This window comes from Bufo bufo, chromosome 4 (assembly GCF_905171765.1).
Source record: "Bufo bufo chromosome 4, aBufBuf1.1, whole genome shotgun sequence".
NCBI lineage: Eukaryota > Metazoa > Chordata > Amphibia > Anura > Bufonidae > Bufo > Bufo bufo.
In genome coordinates this window covers 455,759,395-455,779,898 of record NC_053392.1, presented here as the reverse complement: position 1 = coordinate 455,779,898, position 20,504 = coordinate 455,759,395, and the positions used below count along the sequence as shown (strand labels likewise).

At 42.4% G+C, this 20,504-nt stretch overlaps 1 protein-coding gene across 2 annotated transcripts in view; it reads right to left on the bottom strand.

Moving 5' to 3' along the window:
- LYST (lysosomal trafficking regulator) overlaps nt 1-20,504 on the bottom strand; it is a 736,927-nt gene that overhangs the window by 658,059 nt on the left and 58,364 nt on the right. For both annotated transcript variants that reach the window (XM_040429442.1, XM_040429443.1), the window contains exon 4: nt 8,761-10,717. In XM_040429442.1, the coding sequence (XP_040285376.1) occupies nt 8,761-10,717 (1,957 nt within the window). The remainder of the gene's footprint in view (nt 1-8,760; nt 10,718-20,504) is intronic.

Here is a 20,504-nt window from a genome sequence, read left to right as displayed (position 1 = left end):
AAAACATAATTTTTTGGTTTCAAAAATGCTATTATTGTGTAAAACTTTAATAAATGAGAAAAAGTATACATATTAGGTATCGCCACGTCCGTAACAATCTGCTCTATAAAAATGTCACTTGACTGAACCCCTCAGGTGAACGCTGTAAAAATAAATAAATAGAAACTGTGCTAAAACAACCAATTTTTTGGTCACCTTGCCCCATAAAGTGTTATAATGAATGATCAAAAAATCATATGTACCCAAAAATAGTACTAATAAAACTGGCACCTTATCCCCTAGTTTCCAAAATGGGGTCACTTCTTGGGAGTTTCTACTGTAAGGGTGCATCAGGGGGGCTTCAAATGGGACATGGCATCTAAAAACCATGTGGAGTTCCTTTCCTTCTGCGCCCTGCCGTGTGCCCATACAGCAGTCTACGACCACATGTGGGGTGTTTCTGTAAACCGCAGAATCTGGGTAATAAATATTGAGTTTTGTTTTGCTGTTAACCATCGATGTGTTAAAGAAAAAAATTGATTAAAATGGAAAATCTGCCAAAAAAGTGAAATTTAAAAATTTGATCTCCATTTTCCTTTAATTCTTGTGGAACGCCTAAAGGGTTAACAAAGTTTGTAAAATCGGTTTTGAATACCTTGAGGGGTGTAGTTTCTACAATGGGGTCATTTATGGGGGTATCCACTATGTAGGCCCCACAAAGTGACTTCAGACCTGAACTGGTCCTTATAAAGTGGGTTTTGGCAATTTTCTTACAAATTTGAAGAATTGCTTCTAAACTTCTAAGCCTTCTAAACGTCCTAAAAAAATAAAATGACATTTCCAAAATGATGCCAACATAAAGTAGACATATGGGAAATGTTAAATAATAACTATTTTATGAGGTATCACTTTCTGTTTTGAAAGCAGAGAAATTGAAATTTAGAAAATTGCGAATTTTTCAAATTTTTGGGTAAATTTGGGATTTTTTCATAAATAAAGGTGAAATATTTTGACTCAAATTTATGACTATCATGAAGTACAATGTGTCACGAGAAAACAATCTCTGAATGACTTGGATAAATAAAGGTGTTCCAAAGTTATTACCACATAAATTGAGATATGTCAGTTTTGCAAAATTTGGCCTGGTCAGGAAGGGGGCAAAGGGCCCAGATGGGAAGTGGTTAAGAGTACAGGCAGGGAAAAGTGGTTTATTGTAAAATACATAGTGTTTCCTCACACATAGCACATTTACAGGCAGCAGCAAGCTTACACTTTGGACCCATTTCAGACTACAATATAATAGAAAAAAAGGAGGGCCATAACCATTTAAATCAATTCGAAAACCCCAAAGAAGGGGAGAGAAAAGGATAAACCTACAGTACCCGAAGATGGCAAGGTTTGCTTGGCGGAGCTGTCTTCCATAGTCTGGAGGCCCATGGAGAGAGTTAGCAGAGCATGCCGAAAAGCGCATTCTCCCCCTGCCCCAGACGGATTTAAATATCCTGCGCTAGCCACACTAAGCATGCTCCTCCCAGAAATGGCCAGATCATCAGACACCAAAAACATAAGTGACTCATCCTGCAAGAAGCATGGTGGCCGGAACGGAGCTTTGTGCTCTACAGGCACTGGCTTCCACCTCCTGGCTCGGTACCTGCCTATACGTCACCAGAAGTGACGAGTCTGCTGAAAACTTGCTTGCTCCCGCGACCTACACAAATCTAGGGCATGCTTCAACCCAACAGCCTGAGAGACATACCTGCCACAGACTGCAATAATGCCATCCAATAAAGGATCTGAGGGCTTACCCACACCGAGTATTGCCGACATAAGCAGGTACGAAAAAGAAAAGCAAAGGCAGGGAGCTGCTGGCTGTGCCAGTCCTACTGCTTTAGATCCCATATCCTTGAGGTCTTGAAAGGAAGACCTCTGATCCCATCTGAACATCTGTCCTGCACAGCGACAGGAAAAACACTGAAGGTGGTGGGAGTGAAGAGGGGTTTTAACCTCTCTGCGTGTTTTTCCTGCCCCCTGGCAGGGCGGGGCCAACTCAGGGGTGCCGTTGTGGAGATGACTGGGGAAATCTCTCTTTAATAAAGTATATTTAAAAAAATGTTTAACATCCCTGTCCCTAGATTATATTAAATCTAAACTGACATTTACACCTCAAAGGGGTTGTCTCACTTCAGCAAGTGGCATTTATGTAGAGAAAGTTAATACAAGCCACTTACTAATGTATTGTTATTAATCAATATTGCTTCCTTTGCTAGCTGGATTCATTCTTTGATCACATTATATACCGCTCATTTCCATGATTACGACCACCCTGCAATCCATCAGTGGTGGCGGTGCTTGCTCACTATAGGAAAAAGTGCCGGCATCTCTGGTGGCCGGGACTGTGGTTGCTCATATAAGCTGGTGCTTTTTTTCGATAGTGTGCAAGCATGGCCACCGGTACTGGATTGTAGAGTGGTCGTAACCATGGAAATGAGCAGTATACAATGATGGAAAGTGATGGAAAAATGAATCCACAGGATAGGGGATCACTAGCTCATAGGTGGGAGTCCGACTCCTGGGAACCCCACTGATTCCGCGAGTAGGAGTCCTGTTACCCTGGTCGCATGGAGGGATAATGCTGCATTCCTTCCCTGTGCGAGAGCAAGAATTAGCCAAGTACAATGCTCAGCTATCTTCAGCGCTTCCACAGAGTATACATGGAGCAGCCGTGCGAACACAAAACCTGCCGATCCATCAGAATGGGAGAACTGGAACCCTCTTCTCGTAACCAATGGGATTAGCTAGTTATCGCCTTTCCTGTTAATAGAGTATAACTTATAAACTTGACATAACTCCTTTAAGGAAGACGGCTGCAACAGCCTCTAGTTATACAAACTCTCAGAGGGGATTCCTAAAGCAGAAAAATGGTCATTGTTCTGCAAATATAAAATAATTAAACTTACTAGTATTAGCTTTCAGAACTGCAAGGATTTTACTCTTTACCATGTGGTCCCATAAGGATTTCTGACGCAGCCTTAAATCTCATTCCTTTCCCTGTAGGTGTTAGAGCCACGTTTGGAGGGGCTGGCTGTCAGTCTGTCACAGCTTAGGCAAAGACAGAAGCGGGTTGACCTAACTAAATAACTAAGACAAACCGCTAGCTCATTTATATGATATGCAGGGACTAGGTATGCCCTCTGCCACTTGAGGCTGTCAGAATATCAAAGGAGAAATGCCACTTAGAAGATCAAGCCACAAGTATATTAGTAAGTTGCTTTTTTATTTTTTTACATTTGCAAAATAACGAAGGGCTACATTGCTGAACAGTCTACACAGGAAAATGCAATTTCATGCAGAAATTTTCTTTTTTTCCATGTCCTGTAAGGCCTTTACACAAACGAGATCTGGATGTGATTCATTCTGCAAAAGTGCAACATCGGAACTGAATCAATAGGTATATGCACATGTGCACTCCTTTTCACTGGCCATCTTTGCTTTCACGAAAAGTCACAGCACGTTCTACATTGTCCGTTTCTCACTCAGCCTTTGCACCATAGAAAAGAAGGGGCTGCGTAAAAAACAGAAGGCATCCAGAAGCAATGCATTTTTCACTGATGGTTGCTGAAAGATGTTGAGTGTTAGGCTGGTTTCACACGGGCGTTGCGGGAAAAGGTGCAGGTGCGTTGCGGGAACATGCGCGATTTTTCCGCACGAGTGCAAAACATTGTAATGCGTTTTGCACTCCTGTGAGAAAAATCGCGCATGTTTGGTACCCAAACCCAAACTTCTTCGCAGAAGTTCGGGCTTGGGATCGGTGTTCTGTAGATTGTATTATTTTCCCTTATAACATGGTTATAAGGGAAAATAATAGCATTCTGAATACAGAATGCATAGTAAAATAGCGCTGGAGGGGTTAAAAAAAAATAATAATAATTTAACTCACCTTAATCCACTTGCTGGCGCCGCCGGCATCTCGTGTCTCTTTCTTTGCTGAACAGGACCTGTGGTGAGCATTCATACCAGGACCTGTGGTGACGTCACTCCGGTCATCAAAGGATCCATCACATGACCCATCACCATGGTAAAAGATCATGTGATGAATCATGTGATGACCGGAGTGACGTCACCACAGGTCCTGGAATGAATGCACCACAGGTCCTGTTCAGCAAATAAGACAGAAGGAGATGCCGGGCTGCGCGAGCAAGTGGATTAAGGTGAGTTCAATTATTTTTTATTTTTAACCCCTCCAGCGCCATTTTACTATGCATTCTGTATTAAGAATGCTATTATTTTCCCTTATAACCATGTTACAAGGGAAAATAATAATGATCGGGTCTCCATCCCGATCGTCTCCTAGCAACCGTGCATGAAAATCACACCGCATGCGCACTTGCTTGCGATTTTCACGCAACGCACAAGTGATGCGTGAAAATCACCGCTCATGTGAACAGCCCCATAGAAATGAATGGGTCGGTATTCAGTGTGGGTGCAATGCGTTCAACTCACGCATCGCATCCGCGCGGAATACTCGCCCGTGTGAAAGGGGCCTTATAGTGCAGGCTCAGGGGCATCTTTTTTCCCCAGTTGAATAGGCCTTAGAGCCTCCTACTTTAAAAGAGACATCACATCCAAATAATTTCTTTGCCAGCCATGAAATCTCCTATATCCTTTTTACAACATCGATCCCAAAACGTAACCATATACTTGAGATTTTGTTGAAAGCCTACATTAAATCCCACAATGGGAGACCCCTGCAAGGGCTGCTAGTGCTGCCAGTCTAATGCACTGTTAATTAAAAAAAAACTAAAGCAAGTGTGTAGCAAATTGTGAAATCCAAATATCCACTTTTTTTTACTACACATGAAAGATTTTGAAACCCTAATTTAGTTGTACTGTAAAGTTCTGATTTATACAGTTATATACAGTTAGGTCCAGAAGTATTTGGACACGTTTTGGCATTTTAATTGTTTACCAATACATATTAAAGATACAGTAATATAATCAATATGGGTATAAAGTGCAGACTCTCAGCTTTAAAGGGGTTCTGTCACCAGGATTAAAAATATAGCGATATTTATATGTGCCCATTAGTCTCCATGCAGTGTTTAAAATGATCCCACTGTTTATGCTCTGTGTGTGTTAGTTTTTTATAAGAATCTATCTTATTGATATGTAAATTACCTCTGTCAGGAGCCCAAGGGGTTGTCCCACGATATGCTAGAGCCCCGCCAATCGATCCGGAGCCTAGCAGCGCCTACCACTTAATTTATTCACTCCACTATCCGAGACGTCAGTTCTTCTCAGTGCCGTAATATCGCACAGAGGGAGCCGGCGCATGCGCAGTTGACTCGTCGAAGCCGGTAGTCCGCACGGGCGCAGACTACACTGTCCACTGCGCCTGCGTGAGATTACGGCACTGAGAAGAACTGATGTCAGGGATAGTGGAGTGAATAAATTAAGTGGTAGGCGGTGCTGGGCTTCGGATCGATGGGCGCGGCTGGGCTCCAACATATCGTGTAAAATTGGAAAAGCGGGTGATTTAACCTTTCAATATTTTGGTGTTTTTTTACTTTTTATTTAATAACTATTAGGGCTGCAGCTAACGATTATTTGAATAATCTATTAGTTGTCGATAATTTCATCGATTATGTTCAAAGGCCATATTAAAACAAATTGTGAATGACACTGTTATGGGGGGGGGTCTGTGGATGACTGTTATGGGGGGGGGGGGGATCTGCGGATGCCTCTGTTATCCACAGTGTCATCCACAGATCCCCCCTCCCCATAACAGTGTCATCCACAGATCCCCCTCCCCATAACATTGGCATCCACAGATCCCCCATAACAGTGCCATACACAGATCCCCCATAACAGCGCCATACACAGATCCCCCTCCCCATAACCGTGCCATATACAGATCCCCCTCCCCATAAAAGGCCTGGCCCCGCTGCTCACAGCAGTATTACTTAACCGGCAGTAACTTACTTTAAATCACTGCATCTTCTTTTACCTTACAATGAAGCTCCAGTAACAGGCAGAGCGGGCGGCGGCCTAACGTCACTTACTCACGTGACGCACCTGCTCCACCTACTTTATTTCTAAAGCAGGCGGAGCATGCGCGTCACGTGAATAAGTGACGTTACGCCTCCGCCGCCCGCTCTGCCTGTTACTGGAGCTTCATTTTAAGGTAATAAAGATGCGGTGATCTAAAGTTCAAGGACCCGCAGGCATAGCGCCTGAAAGCCCGCTCCCACCCGCATAGCAACGAATCGGCCGATTATTCGATAACAGGATTCGTTGACAACGAATCCCGTTATCGAATATTATCGATAACGTTAATTAATCGTTGCAGCCTTAATAACTATTAGCCACCTTAGGGGGCTAGAACCCTTATCCTATTCACCCTAATAGAGATCAAAGCACAGGGCAGTAAGGACAGGGTGAAATCCTATTCACCCTAATAGAGATCTATTAGGGTGAATAGGATTTCACCTTGTCCCTACTGCCCTGTGCTTTGTGCAGACAGCAACAGGGAGGTTACCATGGAAGGCTTTAGTAGCGTCCTGGCTTCTATGGTAACTGATCAGCGCCCTGCGATTTCACTGCTGGGGCTCGGATCAGAAGCTGCCACTGCCACCACCAATGAAGATAATACTTTGGGGTGGAGGCCACTACGCTCACCCGGTTATAGACACGCTACAGTGTCTGGGATAGAAGCATTTTCACCCGTTTAGGCCACTTTTTTCAGTGAGTTTTTTGTCTATGTGTATGAAATGTGCCACTTTAATTTGTTGGTAACATTCTTTTGCACCTGGTAGCTTCTGTGTCACATGGTCTGTTGTGGGTGCGGCTCACAGCTTTATCCTACCCTCACTGTCCATTGGTAATACCACTATGGAGGCATGCGAGAGCCTGGCTGGGAGTTGATTTCTAGCACTGATTCAGACCCTGTTCACACACCACGGGCAGTTGAGTGGTAGGACCCCATGCCTGCTGAGACACCGTGACGTGGTGCATGAGGGGCTCAGATATGTTCCTGACTGGAAGATATTGGCAAAGTTCTCAGCTTTTAACATCGGCCTGAGGAATTAGCTAGTATTGTCAGTTGCGTATCATTTTGGTGCATTATTTGCAGTGATTTATGGAGGCCACTACGCCACTAATGTGTGACCACTGTGCCAATGAATATAATTAACCCCCTAATACAAATGCAGGTGCCGACCATATCACACAGCCAGCAACCGGCCTCAATGACAGGGAACCCGCTGAACCATGTTAGGTGTGTCACCTGAGGGGTTAATTGATGGGGTTTGCGGGATCGCCGTGCCCTGTCATTGTATCACACAGCCAGAACCCGCCGCCTACATTTGTATTAAGGTGTTAATTATAATTGGTGGAGCAGTGGCCTCCCCACCACTCTCCTCAGTGTTATTTTATTGGTGGCAGTGGCAATGGTGCGTGCCAAGGGCAGCGCACACCATGTTCTCTAAAAGATACTAGGCTGCACAATAGAGCAGTCTAGTATCGGAAAATAGAAATTCCCGGTATCTTATCGATCCGGGTGCAAGATCATGGGCATGCATGGCTTCCAATGGCAATGGGTCACTAGTGTTTATTCATTATGTGACTGAAGACTGAAGAGGTTTGAAGTGTACAGGGATAGACTTTGTGTTCAGACTGAACCAAATGCAGTAAGGCTGATTGGACGGCACTTCACAGTACTGATGGACAATGACCCAAAACATACTGCGAACGCAACCCAGGAGTTTAAGATGTGGAATATTCTGCAATGGTCGAGTCAATCACCGGATCTCAACTCGCAGCATGCAGTTCACTTGCTTAAGATAAAGATTCAGAGAGAAAGACCCACAAACAAGCAACAACTAAGGACATATGCAGTAAAGGCCCGACAAAGCATCGCAAATGAGGTAACTCAGCATTTGGTAATGTACAAACTTCAGGCAGCCATTGCCTACAAAGGATTTTGTACAGAGCATTAAAAGTTGACATTTAATTTAGAGCAATGTTCATTTATTCAATTACTTTTTAGCCCATGAAATGATGACGCTTTCTGGAAAAATAGTTGCAATTCCTAGACTTTTCACAGGATATTTTTGTTCAACACCTTGATTTAAACCTGAAAGTCTACAATTCAATTGCATCTCAGTTGATTCATTTTAAATCCAATATGGTGGCATGCAGAGCTCAAATCATGATGATTGTGTCACTGTTGTGATATTTCTGGACCTAACTGTATGTAGTATAGGCCTACAAGGGGATCTGTATCGTTTGTTAAGAAGGACTTACAGTCTTATCTTACACCTTGAAAAAAAAAAAAAAAAAAAGGGGGCACAGGTAGCTATAGACAAACACAATTTGGAAGATTTATTAAAAGTTGAGCAAAGGAACACTGGCTTAGTTGGCCATTTAAACCACTCAGATTCTATCTTTTCAGAGCTCCTGAAAATTAAAGGATCAATATGATTGGTTGCCATGGGCACCCAAGTCAGTTTTTCTTTGCACCACTTTTCATAAACCTCCCCTAATGTCTTTGAGGGAAGAGTAGAACCTGTACTCCTTCATACTGGTAAGCCTTTGCTGCAAAGAGCTAGCCAAGATTATGAAAATTAAAAATTACTATAATATGGTGAGCAATGAGACAAATATAGGCACTTCTCTGTACCTTAAAAATATCAAAAACAACTACTCACCAATACAGTTCATACATTGTGCCAAAAGTGAAGATTTGTAAAGAACATAATAGTAAAAACAAAAATAGTCACTAACCTTGATTTTAGCAACTCTGGTAAGCGTTTTAAATAAACTTTAAGCACTTCCAGGAAACATGCATTCTGGTTGGAGTCAGGCTGGCTACACAATGCAGAAGTGCCAGACTGTTGGAAGTAATGAACCATGTCCACACCTTTTTGAAGAATTCCATTAAAAATAAGAGTATACAATTTCCGCTGAATAAATGCATTTCCTTCTTGAAGTAAGTAGCAAATATGGCTAGAAATATGAAAGCTTAGTTGGAAGTCATTGCTAAACACAAGTTCCTGATAAGCTTCTAAAGAATCCCATTTCCACATCATATCCTCAGATCCTCCGCACGGTAAAACCCCTTGTAATCTGTATGGCATACTGCACTGAGCTGTTACAAGAGTTGTATCAGCTTTCGACTGAAATGTATCCTTTAACTCTATTAAATGATCATTGTCCATCACACACACGTTACAAGAAGCTTGTTTCTGAACACTGGATATTTCGCTTCCACCCAGTTGATTTAGTAAAAAAAATTCAAGGATACTTATTATTTGGTGCTGCACATTCTTTAAGGCTGGCACTTTAAAAGCATGAAGGAGTGGGGTGACAACTGATAATGGATCCATGCAACAACAAATACCAGCATTCTGAATTCCTATGAGAATTTGTAGTTGTGTTGTGGTCACTGATACTCTTTGAAGTAAACGCAAGCAGTGAAGTGAGCATACCGCTATGCAACAACTTCTCTCAGGATAATGGATTTCTTCAGACATACCTTCATCAATGTTTTCATTCTTGAACAGTGAAATAGGAAGACCCGATAGGTCTCTGTGGTGGTGCAAGAAGTAAGAGAACTCACATCTGCGATGCCTTTTCCTTGTACATACTGATTGATGAAGCTGTTCAGATTTTACCTTTTTTACTAAACTGACTATTTTTAATACACTACTAATAAGAATTAGCACATGATCAGAAGCCTCGGAATGTAGAGTTTCATATTGCAGACCTAAAGATTCCATCTGAAGAATTGCTTTTTCAAAAAGATTAAAGCCATTGTATTGAATAAAGTCATGCAAAATTTCTATACATTGACTAAAATAGAGAGGGTTTGGTGCTGAACATTTAAGACATGACAGCATAATTTGAAAAACACCTTCAAGGAGATCTGGAAAAAAAAAAGCTTGGTGTTGAAGGCTACACAAAGGTATGTTGCCCATAGTGTCTTGTAACAGCCCTTGGTTTGAGTCTAGCATATTATTTAGGTAAGATTTTAGTTTCAAAGATGTTCGCAACAAGTCAATAAGACTATTTCTAAGACTGTCAGGCATAAAATCCTTTTCCCTAATGTCTACAGACAGAACACTTAATAATGTATGTAATAGCATTCTCTGAACTAATGCCACAGGTTCCTTAGTCCAACCGTTTACCAGTGTTCCCTTTCCAGGGGCATAATAATCACCAATTTCTGATATGAATTCTGTTAAAGCTGGAATGATGCAAATGGAAAGCACAGAACCAGGATTCAGCATCATATCGAATTTGCAAACTTTTTCAAGCAAAGATAATAGGATCTGGCAAAGACTAAAAGGTGAAGATTCTGTATTTGAAAAGGAGGCTGTTTGATTTATTTCAGAAAATGTGGTTTCTAAGTCTGGTTTGCAGTCCCCCTTTTGTTGTGAATTTTCTTCAGCTATTATGGTATCTCTGATATTTGCAGGTGAATGTTTTCTAAATAGTTTTCTCTGCTTTATCAATGACTGTTCTTGTGCAGAAGTCTCCGAATCTGATGAAGAAAATGTTCTTTGGTCCTCCTTCAGTGAATAACGACTGGGCTGACGTCTTGGTTTATGTTGTGGCACAGTATTTGAGCTATGCAGAAAGCTTGAGTGGAATGTTTCATCAGTATCTGTCCTTTTATGAGGAGCATGCAACATTTCACTAGTAGCAACTGTTTCCATTCCATTAGAAAATGGGTAAAACACTGAAAAATACAAATATAAAATTTAAATTAATATGTGACTAAGCCAAGAAAAAACGCAGCATCAGAAAATGACCTACTGTTTTAAAAAAGTTTTTGGGCTGGACAAATGTTTAACCCTTTCAAGATCAAGACCATATTTCACCTTAACCCCTTAAGGCCATATTTTGCAAAACCGATCAGTGTCACTTTAGGTGGTGATAACTTTAAAACGCTTTGACTTATCCAGGCCATTCTGAGAATGTTTATTCGTCACATATTGTACTTCATGACACTGGTAAAATGAAGTAAAAAAAAATCATTTTTATTTATATAAAAATACCCAAATTTACAAAAAGATTTGAAAAATTAGCAAATTTCCAAGTTTCAACTTCACTACTTCTATAATACATAGTAATACCTACAAAAATAGTTATTACTTTACATTCCACATAGGTCTACTTCATGCTTGGATAATTTTGGGAATGACATTTTAGTTTTTGGGGACGTTACAAGGCTTAGAAGTTTAGAAGCAAATCTTGAAATTTTTCAGAAATTTTCAAAAAAAAACATTTTTTTTAGGGACCAGTTCAGGTCTGAAGTCACTTTGCGAGGCTTACATAATAGAAACCACCCCAAAATGACACCATTCTAGAAACTACACCCCTCAAGGTATTCAAAACTGATTTTACAAACGTCGTTAACCCTTTAGGTCTTCCACAAGAGTTAAAATTTCTGAATTTAGATTTTTGGGAAAATTTTCCATTTTAATAAAAAAAATTCCAGTAACAAAGCAAGGGTTAACAGCCAAACAAAACGCAATATTTATTGCCCAGATTCTGTAGTTTGCATTAACACCCCATATGTGGTCGTAAACTACTGTACAGGCACACGGCAGGGCGTAGAGGGAAAGGTGCGCCGTGTGGTTCTTAGATGGCAGATTTTGATGGACTGGTTTATTTACACCATGTTCCATTTGAAGCTCCCCTGATGCACCCCTAGAGTAGAAACTCCATAAAAATGACCCCATTTTGGAAACTACTGGATAAGGTGGCAGTTTTCGTGGAACTATTTTTAGGGTACATATGATTTTTGGTTTATCTCTATATTACATTCTTGTGAGGCAAGGTTACCAAAAATATTAATTCAAACATTTCATCTCCATTTGCCATAAACTGTAGAGGAACACCTAAAGGGTTAATAAAGTTTGTAAAATCAGTTTTGAATACCTTGAGGGGTGTAGTTTCTGAGATGGGGTCGCTTTTATGGAGTTTCCACTCTAGGGGTGCATCAGGGGGGCTTCAAATGGGACATGGTGCCCAAAAAAAAAGGGCCATCAAAATCTGCCTTCCAGAAACCATACAGCTTTTTTTTCATTCTGCGCCCTGCCGTTTGGTCATACAGAGGTTCACCACCACATATGGGGTGTTTCTGTAAACTGCAGAATCAGGGCAATAAATATTAAGTTTTGTTTGGCTGTTAACCCTTGCTTTGTTACTGGAAAAAAACTGATTAAAATGGAAAATTTGCCAACAAAATGTCTTTTTTTTTTTTAAATTTATTTATGTTTTACACTATATTATATTTTTATAAAAAAAAAAAAAAAACATTTTGGCATCTCCAGAGTCAGTTTTTTTTTTTTTGTTTTCTGGCAATTTTATTAGGTAGGGGCTCATTTTTTGCGGGATGAGATGACTGTTTTATCTGCACTATTTTGGGGGGGGCATATGACTTTTTGATCGCTTGCTATTACAATTTTTGTTTTGTAAGGTGACCAAAAAATACCTTTTTTTGCACCGTTTTTATTTTATTTTTTTGACCGTGTTCATCTGAGGGGTTAGGTCATGGGTTATTTTTATAGAGCAGATTCTTACGGACGTGGCGATACCTAATATGTCCACTTTTTAAATTTATTTTAGTTTTACTATTATTTTTACTAATATTTTTTAGTTTTAGTGTCTCAATGCTGAGAACAATAGTTTTTTATCCGATTGTCAGTGGCTAAATTGGTGAAGGGGAATATAAATTTAGTACTCCATGGAAGTGTGGTACTTCCTGAAGCAACCAATAATGCAGAGGCCTGGATGATCGGGGCACGTGTCACACTGAGTAGTAGTGTCCTTCCGTATCCCCCTCCTGTGACCACACCTGGAAAGTGTTGGCCAGGGACGATCCGGGCGCCTCCAGTTCCCAAGGTATTCCGGCCTGCTCTTTCCCGGTCAGAAAAGATCAGGTCCTTGAGAACTGCCTCATAGAACTGAAGGAATTTCCCTGTGTTGCCAGCACTCCGGGACAGCACAAAAGAGTTGTACAAGGCAACCTGCACCAAGTAGACCGCAACTTTTTTGTACGATGCCCGGATTTTGCACATGGCATTATATGGCTTGAGGACTTGATCAGAGAGATCAACTCCTCCCATATACCGATTGTAGTCCACGATACAATCGGGCTTGAGGACCGTTGCCGCGGCACCTCGCACAGGGACAGGGGTGAAGCCATTACCGTGAATTGTGGACAGTACAAGGACATCCCTCTTATATCTGACCAGCAACAGGTTTCCACTGGGGATAGGTATCTGGAGGGGGTGAGTAGGGAGGCCGCGTTGATTTTTCCGCACGGTCCCACAAGCGGACGTGGATCTGGCGACGAGGGACTGGAACAAGGGGATACTGGTATAAAATGTATCCACGTACAGGTGGTAACCCTTATCTAGCAGTGGGTGCATAAGGTCCCACACAAGTTTCCCACTGACACCCAGAGTAGGGGGAAATTCTGGGGGTTAAATACGGGAATCTCGCCCCTTGTACACACGAAACTTGTAAGTGTACCCTGAGGTACTCTCACAAAGTTTGTATAGCTTCACGCCATACCTCGTCCCGCTTAGAGGGAACATACTGGCGGAAAAGGAGTCTCCCCTTGAAAGCAATGAGAGACTCATCAACCGCGACCTCCCTTCTAGGTACATAGGCCTGCACAAATTTGGCCCCAAAGTGATCGATGACCGGATCACCTGCCTATGGGGGGAAAGGGGGGACATGCTGCATTATCTGCATAATGCAGGCATTTCCGGATGGCCTCAAACCGGGAGCGTGTCATGGCCGTACTGTAAAGTGGGGTCTGGTAGAGGACGTCCCCACTTTAGTAATGCCTGACACTAGGGTTTTTGACTAGGCCCATGAGCAGCACGAGGCCCCAAAACGTCCTAATCTCGGCTGCACTGCCCGGAGTCCAGCCACCGGTACTAGCCAAAAAGGAGCCCGGGTGTTGAGCAACGAACTGTTGGGGGTACAGGTTGCTCCACCATCAGATTTACAAAGTGGTCACTGAAAAAAAGATTAAAATAGTCATATTCAGTGAAGCCCACTGTGTAAATCTGGATTCCTGGTTAGCCTACAAAATCAGGAATCGCGGGCTCAAAATGCTCTGGGGTACACCAGACAAGTTCACCGGCAGGGGGATCAGATGGACTTAACTGGTGAGCCGGAAAACTAGTACGAGCACCAGAGCTGCTCATACTAGTGTTGGCCACAGGGTCCCTAGCGTGGCGGTCCCCTTGCTCAGCCTGGCGGTGTCTTCGCCGCCTTGGGGGCTCATCACCATCGCTAGATGATGAGGAGGACGCGGATGACAAAAGGAAAGTGCGGTCAATTCTCGTCCTCACTGGGGCTCTCAGACTCTGAGGCAAGCTGGGCGTATGCCTCCTCGGCCAAGAACATCCGGCAGGCCATAGGGGAGAGTGTGTGTGTGTATGTGTGTGTGTATGTGTGTGTGTGTGTGTGTGTGTGTGTGTGTGTGCGTTAAACTTTATTTGGTGTGCGCGTTTGTGGGGGCACGGGTGTTCACGAACTTACCCTAAAACTAACAGGAAAAAAAAAAGGACAAAAAATGTGGAAAAAAAATAAAAAGAAATTCAAACTCGCTGATCAACCGTTCGAAGTTGATCAGCGGTGGGGTGTGCGATGCGCCAACAGTAGCCGGATGCTAAGAGTGCCGGCCACAGTCAGCGTACGCAAAAACAAAACTGCTTGCGCTCCAAAAAAAGTTGTGGGGAGGATGAGCAGGGGGGCAATCTGCAGCACCCCTGGGGGGGTCTAGGGTCACACAGCTGTGCTGTGGACCCCAGACACCCGATTTAGGGTGAAGCAACAAAAAAGGTTTTGTTTTTCTCACTAACTTTCCCTGAATATCCCTGCCTAACCTAACCCAAATACCTTGGTGGTGCTGGGGGTGCGGGGGCACAGATGGGGGTGCTGGCTGATGATCCCTGCACAGATGGGGGTGCTGACTCTGGAGATCGACGTGCAGCCCTCTCTCCTCGGCTCCCAGACTCAAAAGGAGAAGGAACGCTGCTGTAATTTGAACTGCCCGCCCGCCCAGCCGACCAATGAGAGCCGATTCTGAGAGGTGATGTCACCATCACCTCTCAGGATCGCAGGATGGTGATTGGTGGTGTATTATCCTGTTCCGAGTTATCGGGTCCCCAGAGACCCGAATAACCCGGCAACGCAGCAAACAGCAGGTCTGAATTGACCTGCGGTTTGCTGCGTCCGCCGACATTGGGGGGGTCACAGGATCCCCGGGCGCATTGTCCCCGGTACGTCATGTGTCCTTAAGTACCGGGACAATATGCCGTACTGGTAAGTCATGTGTCCGGAACAGGTTAAACGCCTCCGGACCGCCTAACGCAGGATCGCGTTCCAGAGGCGGCAGCTGCAGGCAGAGTCACGCATATACGCGTCATCTCGCGAGACGCGAGATTTCCTGTGAACGCGCGCACGATCACAGGATCGGAAGGTAAGCGAGTGGATCTCCAGCCTGCCAGCGGCGATCATTCGCTGGCAGGCTGGAGATGCGATTTTTTTAACCCCTAACAGGTATATTAGATGCTGTTTTGATAACCGCGTCTAATATACCTGCTACCTGGTCCTCTGGTGGTCCCTTTTGCTTGGATCGATGACCAGAGGACACAGGCAGCTCAGTAATAAGTAAGACCAAACACCACTACACTACACCCCCCCCTTGTCACTTATTAACCCCTTACTAACCCTTGATCACCCCCCTGTCATTGATCACCCCCTTGTAAGGCTCCATTCAGACGTCCGTATGTTTTTTTTACGGATCCACAGATACATGGATCGGATCCGCAAAACACATACGGACGTCCGTGGATCCGCAAAACACGGACACCGCGGATCCGCAAAACACATACGGACGTCTGAATGGAGCCTTACAGGTGGGTGATCAATGACAGGGAGGTGATAACCTCATATACACTCCCTGATCACCCCCCTGTAAGGCTCCATTCAGAAAAATGTTTGGCCCAAGTTAGCGGAAATTTTTATTTATTTATTTTTAATTTTTATTTTTTTCTTACAAAGTCTCATATTCCACTATTACTTGTGTCAAAAAATAAAATCTCACATGAACTCCCCGTACCCCTCATGGAATCCAAATGCGTAAAATTTTTTAGACATTTATATTCCAGACTTCTTCTCATGCTTTAGGGCCCCTAAAATGCCAGTGCAGTATAAATACCCCACATGTGACCCCATTTCGGAAAGAAGACACCCCAAGGTATTCCGTGAAGGGCATATTGAGTCCATGAAAGATTGAAATTTTTGCCCCAAGTTAGCGGAAAGGGAGACTTTGTGAGAAAAAAATTAATAAAAAAATTTCCGCTAACTTGTGCCAAAAAAATAAAAAATGTCTATGAACTCGCCATGCCCCTCATTGAATACCTTGGGGTGTCTTCTTTCCAAAATGGGGTCACATGTGGGGTATTTATACTGCCCTGGCATTTTAGGGGCCCTAAAGCATTAGAAGAAGTCTGGGATCCAAATGTCTAAAAATGCCCTCATAAAAGGAATGTGGGCCCCTTTGCGCATCTAGGCTGCAAAAAAGTGTCACACATGTGGTATCTCCGTACTCAGGAGAAGTTGGGCAATGTGTTTTGGGGTGTCATTTTACATATACCCATGCTGGGTGAGATAAATATCTCGGCAAAAGACAACTTTTCCAATTTTTTTATACAAAGTTGGCATTTGACCGAGATATTTCTCTCACCCAGCACGGGTATATGTAAAATGACACCCCAAAACACATTGCCCAACTTCTCCTGAGTACGGCGATACCAGATGTGTGACACTTTTTTGCAGCCTAGGTGGGCAAAGGGGCCCACATTCCAAAGAGCACCTTTAGGATTTCACAGGTCATTTTTTTTACACATTTTTATTTCAAAATACTTCCCACACATTAGGGCCCCTAAATTGCCAGGGCAGTATAACTACCCCACAAGTGACCCCATTTTGGAAAGAAGACACCCCAAGGTATTCCGTGAGGGGCATGGCGAGTTCATAGAATTTTTTATTTTTTGTCACAAGTTAGTGGAATATGAATCTTTGTAAGGAAAAAAATAAAATAAAAAAATCATCATTTTCCGCTAACTTGTGACAAAAAATTAAAAGTTCTATGAACTCACTATGCCCATCAGCGAATACCTTAGGGTGTCTACTTTCCGAAATGGGGTCATTTGTGGGGTGTTTGTACTGTCTGGCCATTGTAGAACCTCAGGAAACATGACAGGTGCTCAGAAAGTCAGAGCTGCTTCAAAAAGCGGAAATTCACATTTTTGTACCATGGTTTGTAAACGCTATAACTTTTACCCAAACCATTTTTTTTTTTACCCAAACATTTTTTTTTTTATCAAAGACATGTAGAACAATACATTTAGAGAAAAATTTATATATGGATATCGTTTTAAAAAAAAAAAAAATTACAACTGAAAGTGAAAAATGTCATTTTTTTGCAAAATTTTTGTTAAATTTCGATTAATAACAAAAAAAGTAGAAATGTCAGCAGCAAAGAAATACCACCAAATTAAAGCTCTATTAGGCTACTTTCACACCTGCGTTAGGTGCGGATCCGTCTGGTATCTGCACAGACGGATCCGCACCTATAATGCAAACGCTTAGATCCGTTCAGAACGGATCCGTTTGCATTACCATGAACAAAAAAAAAAAAAAAAAAATTTTATTTTTTTTTGTTCATGATAATGCAAACGGATCCATTTTGACTTTACATTGAAAGTCAATGGGGGACGGATCCGTTTGAAAATTGAGCCATATTGTGTCAACTTCAAACGGATCCGTCCCCATTGACTTACATTGTAAGTCTGGACGGATCCGTTTGCCTCCGCACGGCCAGGCGGACACCCGAACGCTGCAAGCTGCGTTCAGGGGTCCACCTGCTGAGCGGAGCGGAGGACAAACGGTGCCAAACTGATGCATTCTGAGCGGATCCGCATCCACTCAGAATGCATTAGGGCTGGACGGATCCGTTCGGGGCCGCTTGTGAGAGCCTTCAAACGGAGCTCACAAGCGGAGCCCGAACGCAAGTGTGAAAGTAGCCTTAGTGAGAAGAAAAGGAGGTAAAATTCATTTGGGTGGTAAGTTGCATGACCGAGCAATAAACGGTGAAAGTAGTGTAGGTCATTAGTGTAAAAAGTGGTCTGGTCATTAAGGGTATTTAAGCTAGGGGGGCTGAGGTGGTTAAAGAGGTTGTCCGGTCACAAAATCAAAATTCTTTTTATGTGCTCCTGACACCCCTCACCATAAATACATATGCCCACAGTACCCGTTTTTCATGTCAGAGCTTTCCTTTCCCCCTGGAAGACCTCACATTATCCTGGCAGATCTGTTTACTTTCTCTCCTTGTTTTGTTGAGTACATAACTTTATTGATACACAAGTCTGGCTGCACTGCACAGAGATGAGTCACAGGCTGGACACGCCCCCCACACTGCTCTGTCTGCAGGAGATACTGCCTCTATAACTCCTATGGCCATGTTTCTACAGCCAGACATAAGTCTACTTCTCACTCAATGTCTAAATCCCATCACTGACCATCCACAGGCTCTTCCTTCACCAACTTCACAGTGTGATAAACAGCTGGAAGCAGCAAGCACATCCAAACACATCTGTATCTAATCCTATCCTGTGTGAAACTGCCTGCTGAGCTGTGTATCTATACTCTTAAACACACAGGGGCATACTAAAAGGAATGACAGAATAGAATGCCCATAGACTTTGACAGGGGAAGAAAATGCCCATAGACTATAATGAAGACACATCAAATAAATCTTTAGCAGGCATACTCTCCAAGCACAGTAGCATTGATCTAAATTGAGATTAGGTGGGATTATCATTATTTTCTACGGAATGACAAGTGTGAATGACACCAAGAATGCCCATAGACTATAATGAAGCCCAAATAATGCCCATAGAGTATATTGAGAAGCAAACTATCAGATAATTTGTAGGCAAATCTGAAAAAAAATATCAATTTATCCTTTACCACAGATCTTCCCCGTGTATAGTAACATCTTTTACAATTGAAATAACTTTGGATTTTTCTTGTTTTCTATAGAATGACCGGTGAATAGCACAATGGAATGCCCATAGAGTATAATGGGAAGAAAGATGGGCCGTGGAGACGAGAACCATATGACACATCAAATAAATCTTTAGCAGGCATACTCTTCAAGCACAGTAGCATTGATCTAAATTGAGATTAGGAGGGATTATCATTATTTTCTATTCCATTATTTAAGTGTGTATGATACAAAGAATGGCCATAGACTATAATGGGAAGTAAAATATGATTTTATTTGTAGATTAATCTGCGTTATTTAGCAATATTATGCCCAAAGACTATAATGGGAAGTAAAATGTGACTTGGTGTCTGAACATTCAACATATCAAGTAAATCTTTAGCAGGCTTACTCTTCAAATTCAGTGGGATTATTTAAAATTGAGATTAGGTTGGATTATCATTGGTTTCTATGAAATTACAAGGGTAATGACACAATGGAATGCCCATAGACTATAAGAGTAAACCTGCTAAAGATTTACTTGATATGTTAAATGGTTCAGACTCCAAATGAAATTTTGCTAACCATTATAGTCTATGGGCATTCCATTACGTCATTCACCTTTGCATTCTATAGAAAACGGTTATAATCCAAGGTAATTTTCATTTTACAATATGCTACTCTGCCCAGGGAACACTTGCAATAAAGGTTAATTTCCTAACGAACAAAGATTTACCTGCAAATAAACTCATATTTTAGTTCCCATTATAGTCTATCTGCATTCCATTGTGTCATTCACCCTCATCATTCTGCAGAAAACAGTAATAATTCCACTTAATCTGAACATTAAATAATTATTAGATATGTCAAATTGTTTTGTCTCTAATTCAAATATTACATTTCCATTATTCTCTATGGGCATTCCACTCTGTCATTTCTTTTAGTATGCCCCAACACACAACTGTATCCATTCTACGGTCCGCGAGATGCAGATCTGCTAAATAAGGATACTGTCAGTGTGCGACCCGAATTTTTTTGCAGTCCTATTGATTTGTATGGATTTCAGGTCTGAGGACCAGTATAGGACATTTTTTTCAGCTTCGGAAACACGGTCCGTGTGTCGCCGCATCTTCCAGGCAGACTGCACTCTCCTGACCGAACTGACGATATGACAGTAATGTATGATAAAGCCAGTCTCCTAACTGGTCAGGTTAGCCGAGGTTGGCCTGGAAATTGTGTCTGACACATGGACTGAGACATGGATTTCTGGGCCGATCACAGTAGTTTGCATGATTCCTATCACTCATACTGAGCTGCCATAACAGTGTCATCCACAGTGCCCCCATAACCGCTACATCCAGTGTGTCCCCATAACAGTGACATCTAGAGCACCCCTGTAAGAGTAATGTCCACAGTGCTCCCATAACAGTCACATCCACAGTGG